This window comes from Citrus sinensis, chromosome 5 (assembly GCF_022201045.2).
Source record: "Citrus sinensis cultivar Valencia sweet orange chromosome 5, DVS_A1.0, whole genome shotgun sequence".
Taxonomy (NCBI): Eukaryota; Viridiplantae; Streptophyta; class Magnoliopsida; order Sapindales; family Rutaceae; genus Citrus; species Citrus sinensis.
This window is the reverse complement of record NC_068560.1, coordinates 33,399,906-33,412,562: the sequence shown is the minus strand read 5'-3', so window position 1 is coordinate 33,412,562 and position 12,657 is coordinate 33,399,906. Positions and strand designations below refer to the sequence as shown.

Genomic DNA, 12,657 nt, shown 5'->3' with positions numbered 1-12,657 from the left:
TTATCCTGAATTTCTTCCTGGAAGTAACTAGAAAAAACAAGTGAATAAAAAAGAAATTTAAAAATTAAATAGAATAAAACATTTTCCGTGCACAGTGAAAAATCTAAAATGCTCTAGTTAATTAAACATTTTGCCGATGAGCAGTTTCGTCTTTTACGTGAGACAACCAGCCTGCCACTTTACCAGAGGTCCAGAGATTCAAAATTAGAGTGACAGCCTCCATCACAAGCCACGCACCTCACGTACATCAGATACCGTAACCCCTTCCCGCCTTTTATATCTTCATAATTACCCCCAAATTTCCCACTCTTCACTTGAAAACCTAACTTATACGTCTCAATGCATCACCATATCATGTCACATTTCCTCTTCACTTAAAACAATTCGCATCTCTCCCAATTCTCATCTCTATCTTTATAAAACGGTAATAATAAATAAATAAATAAAATTCAATTTTGAAGAGATGATGATGAAACCGAAGCCATTCAAAGGAGCAAAAGTGTACATGTCGAGAAATCTGGTGGCGCCGGAGATATTTGACGCACTTCTCGACGCACTCAAGTTGAACGGGGCTGAAGTCGAACTCTGCTGTGATCCTTCTCGCACTGGACCCAACGATTTCCACGTCATCTCCTCTTCCGATCACGTGACTACCCGCGTCATTTCCACTTCATTTCGCTTCAACTCCTTTTTTTTCCTACGTCGAATAATTTTTTATTAAATTTTCGGTTTTTGGCAGGAGAAATTTGAGGATCTTAGAGCGAAAGGATGTAATTTGTTAGGTATGCATTATAAGTTCGGTGGCTTATGTATTACATTTTGATTTTTTTTATTTGTATTTCGTAATTTGAAAATTTTCGTTTGACTTTGAAATTACCATATTGACCTCACTGAATTTGTTAGAGATAGAATCACCGAAATGAGAACATAAAACTTGATCAGAAATGTTTAGACACTTAATAAATTTTTAGTGAAGAATTAGCCCTATGTTTACTTAATATCATTCTTGTGAGTTTTAAGTGGACTATCTACAAGGTAGAATGTTTAGAATTGTGAAATCACTTGCTTATTATTCTTATTTTAATGGTTCATATGTGAGTGGACTTTTTAATTTTCTTTTGGTTGCTGAATTTCATAAGCTTGTGCATTTTTGGACAGGTCCTCAGTGTGTGCTTTCCTGTGCAAAAGAAAATAGAGCTCTGCTAAAGCAAGGGTTTACTTGTTGCCTTGCGATGGATGGTGTCAAAGTACTCGCCTCTGGTTTTGATGTGGATGAGAAGGTATTGTGCTTGTGTTAGATGCACCTATGTTCATTCTTGTAGTTTCGTGGCGGTATATGGGCATATGGCCTTTCTTACTACCAAATGTTGTCTGCAACAAGAATTTTAGCTTCATGGTGGGAAAACTTATCAGGTGAAGAATGTATATAAGAGGTATTAGTCTCTGAGAATACTCAGTGGAGGACATAAAACCTGTTTTAGCAGCCTTCTGCACAGAGAGTTTCTAAAAATTAGTGTCTTGAGCACTCTGTACAGGATGTTGAAATCTCTGTGCAGTGAGTTGTCTGTCTGTGTTTCTACAAAATGTGGATGTCAGTGGGAGAGGACTCATCAAAGCAATTGACGAGCTGTTGTGAAGCTCAGTATATACTGTCGAAAATAGGCTTGAAACAGTTTCAAGAACTTTATAATTTTTGTAGCTGCGTACCTGCTTGTTTGGGTTATCTTGGGCCTTTGAGAATAGCTAATAGTACTTTCCTTCTAGTTCCCTTGACGCTGCCCTATACTTGCACTCACTTGCCTGAGAGGAGAAAAATAATGTTCAGATTTGCAAACAAAAAGAAAATTATCCTTTATAAAATGATTGACATGAAATCACTTAATGTTTTGTGAATGAGTTATGCTATGTGTCCTACTGGCTTAGTTTCCTATCCTATTCATTCATTAAGGGTACTTTGAATATCGTAATATCCTTTATCTGCATTTTCCTTTTTCTTTTGCTGTTTTAGCTTATCAAGCTGTATTGTATCAACTGCTTTTAATTGTGTTACAGGTTAAGATAGAAAAGTTGGTCACAGCTATGGGAGGAGTACTGCAGACCAAAGCAACTTTGGATGTTAGCTTCGTCATCGTAAAGAATGTTTTGGCTGCAAAGTACAAGGTATGTCTCTTACCTAAAGACTGTGGTCTAGTCAGTTTAAATATTAAAAGTTGTCTTCTTATCAATGAGCCTTGACACACATACAGACACACTTTCTCTCTTGTTATGCATTCATTTGCAAATTTCTGGGTGCCATAGGTAGGAAATAAATACTATTTTAACTTTAAATTGGAACAAAGTTGCTGTTTTATTAGGAGAAAATATTCTTTTGTTGTATCTTTATTTAGGACTGGTCTCAGCAAAGCAGTGGAGGCATTAAAAATAAGTTTTTCCCTAAAGTGGCTACTCTTAAGCCTGAACCTGGCTGTCTTGAGTTTGTCAGAGCCGGATTTATAGCATTTTGTCAGATAATATCCCTTGCTTATCCAATGGATATGGTCTGAGAAGTATTGTTCAATTATTTTTTTGTATAAATAAATTTCTGTTCTCCCAGAGTATTATGTTTTTTCATTGTTCATGCTCTATGGAAGACTAGCAAATGCTCAAACAAGAAGTGGACACAAAATGAAGTCATTCCAGGATCATGGTTCAACCAATTTGTAGTTTGTTGCATATAGATCAAATTGGAGTAACAAGTTTTTACGCTCAATGTAATCTGTTTTTTAGCCTTTCTCTAGTTAAATTGTGTAATGCCTTCATAGGCTTCTTTGAAATCCTTGTTCAGTAGCCACCGAATGCTTAAGATGATGGAGACACCAATATTGTCCATTTTGGGGATCTTATACTGCTTGCCTTAAGCTGGGTTACTTATGACATGGTTTATGCCTGCCTTGCTATCAAGCCTGGGGATTGCTATTTGAATTTGTCTGTTAGTTTGCTTGTCATTCGGTGGGGATTTTCTGTATCTCTCTTCCCACTGATTTTCTTGGTACTTGTTGCTGGTTTGTTCGGTTTTGTGAATAAAAAGTATTTTTGTTGTATGTCATAGAAAAAGTCAATGACAGCAAGATTTTATAAGAACTTTTCTGGCATTTTCTGGGTTTTGGTGTAGCCACTAAGATGTGGAATAGTGATAGTGATTTTGATTTTTATTAAACTCTTGTTTGTTTTAGTTGTTTTAGTCCTTTTGCCATGTATTGTAAACTTGTGCGTTGACTTGAAACTGGTGATTGAAGATGTGGTCAATGTGATATGAATTAAATTTGTAAAACCTTTTGTTTTGTTCATTCGTTGTGCAATGAATTTTGTGTTACGGATAAATGATTGTCATGTGATGTTTACTTTGCTAATGGAAGTTTGCAAATCTAAATCTAGATCATGGTAAATATATTCAAAGTTGGAAAGTTGATTCTGGGATAATTTGATTCGCTTTGATGTAAAACTGTCTTGCGTGTATTTTGAGTATGGTGGTATTATATGCCAATTTTAGATTGTGTTCATTAGAGTATTAAGTGTGACTAGATAATATAAAGAAGCTATTTATTTGAAAGGAGTAAATGGTGTTATATCATTTGCTAAGATACAATCATTTTTCTTTTAATACTGTCCCTTCATGCAGTGGGCTTTAAATATTCTCAAGAAACCAATTGTTACTGTAAATTGGTTATACCAATGTTGGAATGAGCACCGTGTTGTTCCTCAGGAATCGTACAAGGTTCTTCCTTTCTCCGGATTGATGATATGTGTTACCAGAATTCCTGCAGGTTACTATGTTCTCTATTTGTTTACTGCTGCTTAAGATACAGCATTTTTGTCTATTGGATCTAACATCTCTCCTCTCTTTTTTTTGTCCGGCTCATATAATGAGCCATTCCTTTGTTTAATGCTAATGAGCTTACATCTCCCAGACGAGCGGAAGGAGATGGAGAAACTCATTGTACAGAATGGTGGGAAATATTCTCCTGAGTTAACCAAAAAGTGCACACATTTGATTTGTGACATATCCTTTACGTAATTCTTTGTGAATGACCAATGCTGAAATGAGCACCGTGTTTTTTGGATCACATGCACGCATACATTCTTGATTTATCTTAGACCTGCGCTCATGCCCAGTATGTAAAGCCTTACTGCATCTGTTTTGGTGATGTGTTAAAATCTGTTTTCATCCCCAGGAAAGGCCTTATGTTTCTAAGAATGTTCATGTTGTTGAAGTTCTGTGATTTCAGTGAAATTATTTGATTGAAAATTTTAAATCTTTGTTAAATTTTTCCCATATCAGTTTGGAATCTGTGTTTTATGCTTGCACAGGAGTGAGTCTTTTTCAAAGACTGATTCAAGTTCTTCTGCAGTCATTTGAATTCAGAAATTCTATAATCTTTAATTTTGGAACTTTTATGATGTTATGGCGTCTTGCATTCTTAAAGATGATGAAGACTAGTTCACTGAAGACACTGCTTTTAATTCCTTAGTGTGATTTGCTGCTTTGCTTTTATAAGCATGTTGCCATTAGTCCAGAATCTATTTTCTTAACTTCCCATACACTCCAGAAGGTGATAAATTCAAAGTAGCCAAAAGATGGGGCCACATTCATATTATAAATCGGAAATGGTTTGACCAATCCATGGCTAGGAGAGGTAATACTTAAACTACTTAGTATCCTCTAATTTCTTTCTTCCCTTTTCTTGTAACACATCTTTCGCATTTTATCTAACGTTGGATTTATCTCTCTTGGTGAATAGCGTGTCTTAATGAGGAGTCCTATACTGTTCAGGATAGTTCTGTATCTTCCAAAAAAACTGTAATGGGTTCCTTGACCAAGCAGCATAGCCAAGTCAAGGTAATTGGAAATGCACTATCTGCACCATCCTCCATGGCAACAGAATCAAATCTTCTTTCTGTTTCTTGTACTGGGTTTGCAGATCAAGATCTTGAAGCTACTTTCTCACAGAGCATGCCTTCTATGTATATGGATGCTCCTGTTGTGTCTAAAGATGGGGCCGTTGAGGCCTCAACTGCACAGATGAGAAATGAATCAAACTTTGATGTCTGTGTTGCTAATGACTCTCAGTCTGAAGACAATGATCTCTACTTGTCAGACTGTAGAATATTACTTGTTGGCTTTGAAGCTTCTGAAATGCGTAAACTGGTTAATATGGTGCGTAGAGGTGGTGGCTCCCGTTACGTATCGTACAATAATGGGTTGACACACATAATAGTTGGAACTCTGTCGGAGGCGTAAGTTTTTCTGACTTAAACAAAAATGTATTATGCATGAGTTTCCTTCTTTAGCTCATTTTCCTCATGGTACATTTCGAGTAAAGGTTTTGCATGCTAATGGGGTCAGTTTGATGATGCTTTTATTACAATTGTTTGTCTACTGGGAATGGTGATCTGTGATTCTGCAAGTTATCTTTCTCTGAGTGGTTTGCACTTTATCTCGTAGTGTTCTGTGTCATGATTTTTCAGTGACAAAAGGGAGATAAGGAGCCTTGCATCTTTGGGTATCATTCAGGTGGTTAAATCCACCTGGCTTGAAGACTGTGATCGTGAAAGGAGAGAAATCAGTATTCTGCAGAGGCATGTTGCTTATGACTTGCTTCTTCCTAAAGGTTTGCTAAGTATGCTGGCACTGATGCTGTTGATGTGCTTGATATACGATAAGATGTTTCTGCAGTGTTTGTTTTATTGCATATTGTAACTACGTTAAATTGATATCTATTACCAATAAGCTTATGAGCATCAAACTCTTTGTATGAAAGGCTGCTTTCAGTTATATAGACTACACTTGTGGTTGCTAGTTGGTTCAACAAGTAAAACCTCTTGGTATCAGAGGGCTTGAATCCCGCTCACACCAGAGTTGGGAGGGATTTGGTTTAAACTTGTGTGATATTTAAGGAAGGAGATCCTTTTTTGAAAATACTAGATTTAACTGGCTAAATTGTGTTAATTGTGTTATCTGAGTGCTCATTAACTTATACAGAGTCTGCATGGTCCACCAAAGGAGCTCCTTTGTGCACGAACAATTTGAATCAAGGTAAAGAATCCAGTGTGCGGCATAGTCTATCGTCTGATGAGATGCTGCGGAGTACGAACTCTGGAATTGGAATGCCATTGTCACTAGAGGAGAATAGGGAAGAGAGAGCAGAAATCCACATGAAGAGAGAGAGTTCTTTGGAAGCAACTGCTGTACCATCGCAACAAAACCTACTTTCAGCTTTAAGTGATGAAAATAAGACTCAGCTGAGGACGAAAGAGGATTTCAGAGTTCAAAATCTTCAAAATATGAAGTTATCAACAGTATTTAGGGGGAAAATATTTTTTTTTTCGAATTCGTTTCCTAAAGATAGGGTAAGTTTTTTAGGAGCATATTAAGTTGATGTGATTTTACTCTATAACTGTGGCCTTTGCTTGATTTCTTGATTTTGAAATCATTAATATGCTCTTTTCAAAAAAAAAAAAAATATCATTAATATGCCTCTGGTTCTGATATACTCTCAGATTGTCAAAGTAGAAAAAACTAGTTGAGCTACTGTGGAAACTTCATCATATCTAGATATAATGCAGTTAAAAGATGGGAAAGAAAATTCTTCTTGACGAGTTGGTGAAAATCTCCTATTTAAACCTTTTGGACTTCAAAACACAAGTAGACATTAGTTAGGTTTGGATTTGGTTCCTAAACTTGAAACCAAAATCCACATAACACACATACACATACATGACCTAAGTGGGAATTGCATATTATTTAATTATGAAAGTGATTGCTTTTTGAATGTCCAAATGACTATGAATGTTGTTATTTTTCAATTGTACACTTTGATTAATGCGGAATTTAAAGAGTTAGGCACGTTGAATTAGCTGAACCTCCCTATTTTCCAGGTAATACTGGTTTCTTATGCGCTTAAGGCCTGATTGGCATTAGATATCAGCTATTATTCCTACAGTATGTATAGAAATTGGATATAGATGGATCTTGTGATGGACGTATGGAGACCTAATGACTGTTTACAGTATTCGACAAATGCAGCCTTTAGTTGATTACTTTGTGTTGTTCTATCATATTATGTGTGTATACCAACACATCAATATACTTTCGTAAATGCACATATATATGATTGCATTTTTTCCTTCTATTCTTGAATTGGAATCCATTTTTCTAGATAATTCCTGTTATATTTAGTTGTTAGTTTTGGTTTTTTTTGGTTCTGCCAGAGAGCTGAAATTGTTCAATGGGTGAATCAAGGGAGGGGAGAGGTGGTGAATGATGACGCAAAACAAAATGTGCATTTTACGATTGAGTGTCATGGTGTGATACCCAAGTCTGCAGATGCTTCCGAGACAACTTATGTATCCAGTCATTGGATTCGGTCTTGTTTAGAGGTGTGTAATTAAACTTCCTTGTTCATTTATGATATAAATTTCCTTCCATTATCCTTATCCAATAAATTATATTGCTGCAATATTGCTGTTTTTGTCTCTCTCTCTTTTTTTTTGGGGGGGGGGGGGGGGGGGTTGACATTCACCGTCTTTACTATCTTGTTTTGGATATATGCTAAGGCCATTGTGGCAACTAATGTTACTGACTAACATTGTTGTTGAAGGATGGATGCTTGTTGGATGTTGGTAGTCACATTCTCTATTCACCACTTCACTGTCAGACTCCTTTGCCTGGGTTTGAAAGGTTTCGGTTTTGTGTTTCACAGTACGAGGAGAAAGATAGAGTGCTACTAAGAAATTTGTGCTTTGTTCTTGGAGCTAAGTTCATGGAAAAATTAACTAAAAAGGTCACCCGTTTATTATGTAAGTTTTCTGATGGACCGAAGTATGAGGCTGCTTGTAAATGGGGGATACCCTCAATTACATCTGAGTGGATATATGAATGTGTCAGGCAGGTATATTCCTGATTCTCTTTTTCTCTTCCTCTTCCCTCTACTTCTCCTCCTTTGGGGGGACATGTGTGTTGTGTTGTCCAACAATATCATGCATGCTTCAGTTTTTGTTTGGCTGTTAATTTGGAAGTCACAGCTATTCACAACATACATGTGCACCATATTAACTGTTTGACAGAATGAAGTTGTTTCACTGGATCATTTTTCTCCCAAAGAAGTTACTACTCATGACCGAGAGGCGGGGTTGTGCACTGTGAGCCAGTTTCCTATGCAATCTGTTCAAATGTCATCTGCAGATGAACCATCTCAGTTTATTAATCCACTGGGTGGCCTACAATCCTCATCACCTCAAACTATGGTTCATAAAATTGATGATATTACTAGAAGTGATAACCTTAGGGATGAGGCAAACCAAACAAGTGCTCACAATAAAAGAGCAAGGATTTCAGAAGATGAGGACCATGATACTCTTCCTGGAGTACATTTAAAAGATCCTCACCGCAGTACGAATTATAATGGAGACAGTATGTCAAAAGATAATGGGGAAGTTCCTCATATTGGTTCAGATGTAGCTGCTGTTATTGAGGACTTGGTGGAGCAGACTAGTAAGGTAAATAAAGATCCTCTTTCATTTTATTAAATGTTGTCATTGAGTTTACCTTTCTTTGTTGACTACTTTATATCTGCTACCATGGTTAGGTTCAAGATCTTAAGTCGCCGGAGAGGTCAGAATGTGACAAAAGTGTATCCTACAGTCTGATCATTATTGTTTAATTTCTATATACTGTTGATTTTTGCTTCTGTTTTCATCCTTGATCTTGGAACAGCTTTTTCCATCTGACTGCTCGGTGCTGGGCCAGAACCATACAGATTTTAACTCTGTCATTGGACTATCTAGACAGTGGTCAAACAGGTGATATTTTTAATTATCTTAAACAGTTTTTCTTTATTTTTCATGATCTTTATTAGCTTTTCTTTTGCCATGGTTATGTTTGTTATAAGAGAGAAAGCTTGACCTATCAATCATTAAGAGAAACCATCTAGACCTATCAATCATTAAGAGAGACCATCTATTCTTTACTTTTTTTCATTTTCTTTCAAACAATGGTTGAAGGCTGGAGAAGTCTTTCTTGGCGCATTTCCTTCAGGTGTTTTTCACAGAGTGGTCTTCCAAATGCTGTTTGGAAGATCTCTATGAAGAAATGAATGATATTGGGATTGAAATAGATTGTGGGAGGGACTCAGCTATAGGGCAAACATCATTCTCTTTTCCACGGTGCATTTCTCTTCAACTACTCTGCATTTAAGACAATATACTGCACTGCAGAGAAATTTGCTTCAACACAAAGCGATGATGTTGAAGAGTAAAGTGTGTTGAAGAGAAATCATTTTCAATGCAGAGAAATGGATTGCATTGAAAGAGAAAAATGTGTCTTCTTAATATGTTTTCGTTTTCGTTTTAGGATGAACAATCAAAGGATTCCTATAAGACAGCAGCAAAGAGGCCTAGAACGCTTAATGGTTTATGAATCACAGATATTTCCTTGATACCCTCCACTCAATTTATCAGTGCATGGTTGTGGACCTTGTGATGCATTCACAGATTTCCAATATGAAAAGTAATTTTGCTGAAAGGCATGCAACAGCACACACCAGATCAGGACTCTCGTGCGCGACAGCGTGCGTGTCAAGCTTGTGTTTGTGGGGCGATGATGTGGGCCCCACAGCTCGCTGCCAGATCATGTTTCAGTACTTGGGATACTATATCATAATTTTTGTCTTCCTAGGCAATTATTTGGCAGTTATTGAAATATTAAAATGTTTCAGATGCTAAATCCTTTCATTGCTGACCTTCATCATCTTCAGAAATCAGAAGCTGGAAATTCCATAGTATATTCTTATTCTCACAAGATTGTATGCTCGAATTATCTATGACTGTAATCTAAGCTTCGTCTTCTTTGTAACACAAGTAATATCTTTGCTCTTTTCAGGACTCTGAAAAAGAATGACATCCAAAATCCCTTCAACTCCAAGGGTGTTGGTTCAGGCATATATGAACCTTTTAGTGAAACGCAAACTGAATCTCAGGTTTCAGCTATTACTCATCTGAATCATTTATGCTTTCGTTGCATTCCGGACGTTTAAGTGGTCTTCTTGTTGTTTAGTTTCTTTAAAGACCCTTTTCTGTCGACAAATTACAATATAAGAGGAGAAATAAGAAATTGGTGTTTTTCCATAAACTAATATACGCTTGCTATGTTGAAAACACTCGTGGGCTTGCCTTAAATCAGGTTTTGATATGATGGTTATGCTTTGTATATTTGCACATGCAGGTGGTTAGTTATGAAGAAGATTTGTCAGGGAGGCAAAAGATCATTGACAGAGCTAAATCAGAAGCAGCATGTTTAGAAAAGTTAGTTCAATTAAGAGAGAGATCCTGAGATTGATAACACTGCTTGAATCCCATAACCTCTAGTGTCAACAGAAGCTTCACCAGTTTGAAAATGGGCGTGATGGAGGAAAAGAAGCAAGAGGATGCACAGGTAGATATGGTAGCTCTTGTACCAAGTGCAACGTCTGCTTTTGAGTCCGTAAATCATTTTTTTGATCCAAACGGCTTGCTAATGTGAAAATGGGCTGCAGATTCCATTTCAGGTACTGTAAATGTGTAACATATTTCTTCTGATTTTGCATTGTAATTAGTAATCGCTGTGGATTTTTATTCCCGAGTCTGTAGAGTTATTCTCAGTGGAAACTATTGTGGGCGGACTTATTAAGGTGCACATAGCTTCCATGCATCCTCAGATTACAACAACACGTTACATGTCTCTTTTTTTCACTAATCTAATCATATATGCAATTATGCATATTAATATTTTCAGTAAAATAGTTATTTGATAAATATTTTTGAATCGCATAAAATTAAAATTACACAGCAGAACAGTAAAATTGAAAAAAAAAATACAAGTCCGCCAATCAGGATATTTCTTTTTCCCATATTCGATATTTTTAAGGGTAAAATGTAATTTAGTCCCTAAAAATATGAAATTTTTAGTTTTGCTAATTTACCTCCTAAAATGTGTCATCTCTCAATTAACTTTAACAGTTAGAAAAGTAAAACTATATTTGTCCATTTATATTAGGACCAACTCAATGACAAGAGTCAAACCTCTATTTATTTTTTCTACTTTCACTCACACCCAAATGTTTCAATAAATTTAAAAATGCCTCTCAAATATTTAATAAGTTTCACTTTACATCCAAATGGCTTATTATTTTAAAATTGATTTTTTTTGTTTATTTTTACGATATACGAAATCATCTGAATCAACCATATTACCCGTAGTACTGCTCTGAAGCAGAAGCCGGAAGAAATAAGCAAGAAAAGAAGACGGGAAAGAAGGGGAGAGAAGAGTAGAAAACGAAGACGAATAAAGAAAAAGGAAAACAGAGAAGATGAAAGAGAAAAATTAAGAAAAATGAAAAAGAAAAGGGTAATTTTTAAAAACCTCCCCTGAGGTTTGGGCTTGTTGCAAGTAGATGGCGATAATTGATTTATTTGTAAAAAACCTCCTACCGTCAGTTAAGTTTAACATTGACCGTTAGTTGACCGTGCAAAGATAATATTACCCTTACCCTTAACAATAGTTTGTAAACGAAAATAACTATAAAAAAAACCAAAATTATTAGCTATTTTACACTTTTTAAATTATTGATATTTTCTTAAAGTTTCTATAAAAAAGTTAAAATTAAAAAATTAAAAAATCTTTTTTAAATTATTGATATTTCCTTAAAATTCCTACAAGAAAGATAAAATTAAAAATTTAAAAATGAAATAGTCATAATCTTTAACTATGATATTGTAAATTTTTAGAATTGACAAGGATAAAATTATCAAAAAATAGGGTTTGTGCTTTTTGCACCAATAATTTTGGTTTTTTTTTAGTTATTTTCGTTTACAAACTATTGTTAAGGGTAAGGGTAATATTGTCTTTGCACGGTCAACTAACGGTCAATGTTAAACTTAACTGACGGTAGGGGATTTTTTACAAATAAATCAATTCTCGCCATCTACTTGCAACAAGCCCAAATCTCAGGGGAGGTTTTTAAAAATTACCCAAAAAGAAAACTATTGAATTATAATTTTTAAAATTAAAATGTTATCACATTTTTATTTTTTATATTTTACGATCTCTTCTACCAGCTCAATAAACAAAATTATCCTTTTATTCTCCAAAATACAATTTCCATTCAAATCCCAAGATTTTTATCAATCTCTTTAATTTGATCAATCTCTTTAATTTGTTCTATCTATCGACTCAAAATCTACAAATTTTCTTGCAAATCCAATCACAAATCAAAAAGCCATTTTAAAGAATAAAAGATTCCTCTCAAAATCTAATTTGCTATCACAATTAGTTCTAAAAAACAACTCAAATCAATGGACTCAAACCGTAGCTCTCAAATTAAAGCATTAACTAAAAATAACAAATAAATTTAAAAAAAAAAACATAGGAAGAGCTTTTGCCGTTTAACTTGGAAATAAACCATTTATTTAAAAAAAAAAAAAAAAAAGCGCCATGCCATTACCAATGCCATCTCCCACCATCACCACTCCCTCGTCCTTTCCAGCGTCAGACAACTTGCCAGCAATTGCTAGCCAAAACCCAACCTTCCTCTACCACTCGTTCGTCGCCGCTAAGCTAGCCATCGTTGTCGTCAATCCAACCAA

At 35.5% G+C, this 12,657-nt stretch overlaps 1 protein-coding gene across 4 annotated transcripts; it reads left to right on the top strand.

Moving 5' to 3' along the window:
- Positions 1-105: 105 nt before the first annotated feature.
- LOC102622944 (uncharacterized) lies at positions 106-10,784 on the top strand. Of its 4 annotated transcripts, XR_008054494.1 has the most exons (18): positions 107-646; positions 740-782; positions 1,159-1,280; positions 2,053-2,160; positions 3,659-3,803; positions 3,948-4,040; positions 4,581-4,673; positions 4,779-5,274; positions 5,506-5,648; positions 6,020-6,387; positions 7,249-7,416; positions 7,638-7,928; positions 8,104-8,535; positions 8,625-8,669; positions 8,753-8,838; positions 9,753-9,815; positions 9,917-10,013; positions 10,259-10,310. XR_008054494.1 is itself a non-coding variant. In XM_052440473.1 (17 exons), exons 1-17 carry the CDS (start codon positions 464-466, stop codon positions 9,471-9,473), a joined length of 3,063 nt encoding a protein of 1,020 aa, XP_052296433.1. In that variant the 5' UTR covers positions 106-463; the 3' UTR covers positions 9,474-9,746. The 4 variants fall into 4 exon arrangements, 3 of the variants coding, with proteins under 3 accessions (XP_052296433.1, XP_052296435.1, XP_052296434.1); XM_052440473.1 differs by lacking the exons at positions 9,753-9,815; positions 9,917-10,013; positions 10,259-10,310 and adding exons at positions 9,040-9,201; positions 9,389-9,746 and having other exon boundaries at positions 106-646; XM_052440474.1 differs by lacking the exon at positions 9,753-9,815 and having other exon boundaries at positions 108-646; positions 10,259-10,784.
- The last annotated feature ends 1,873 nt before the right edge of the window (positions 10,785-12,657 follow it).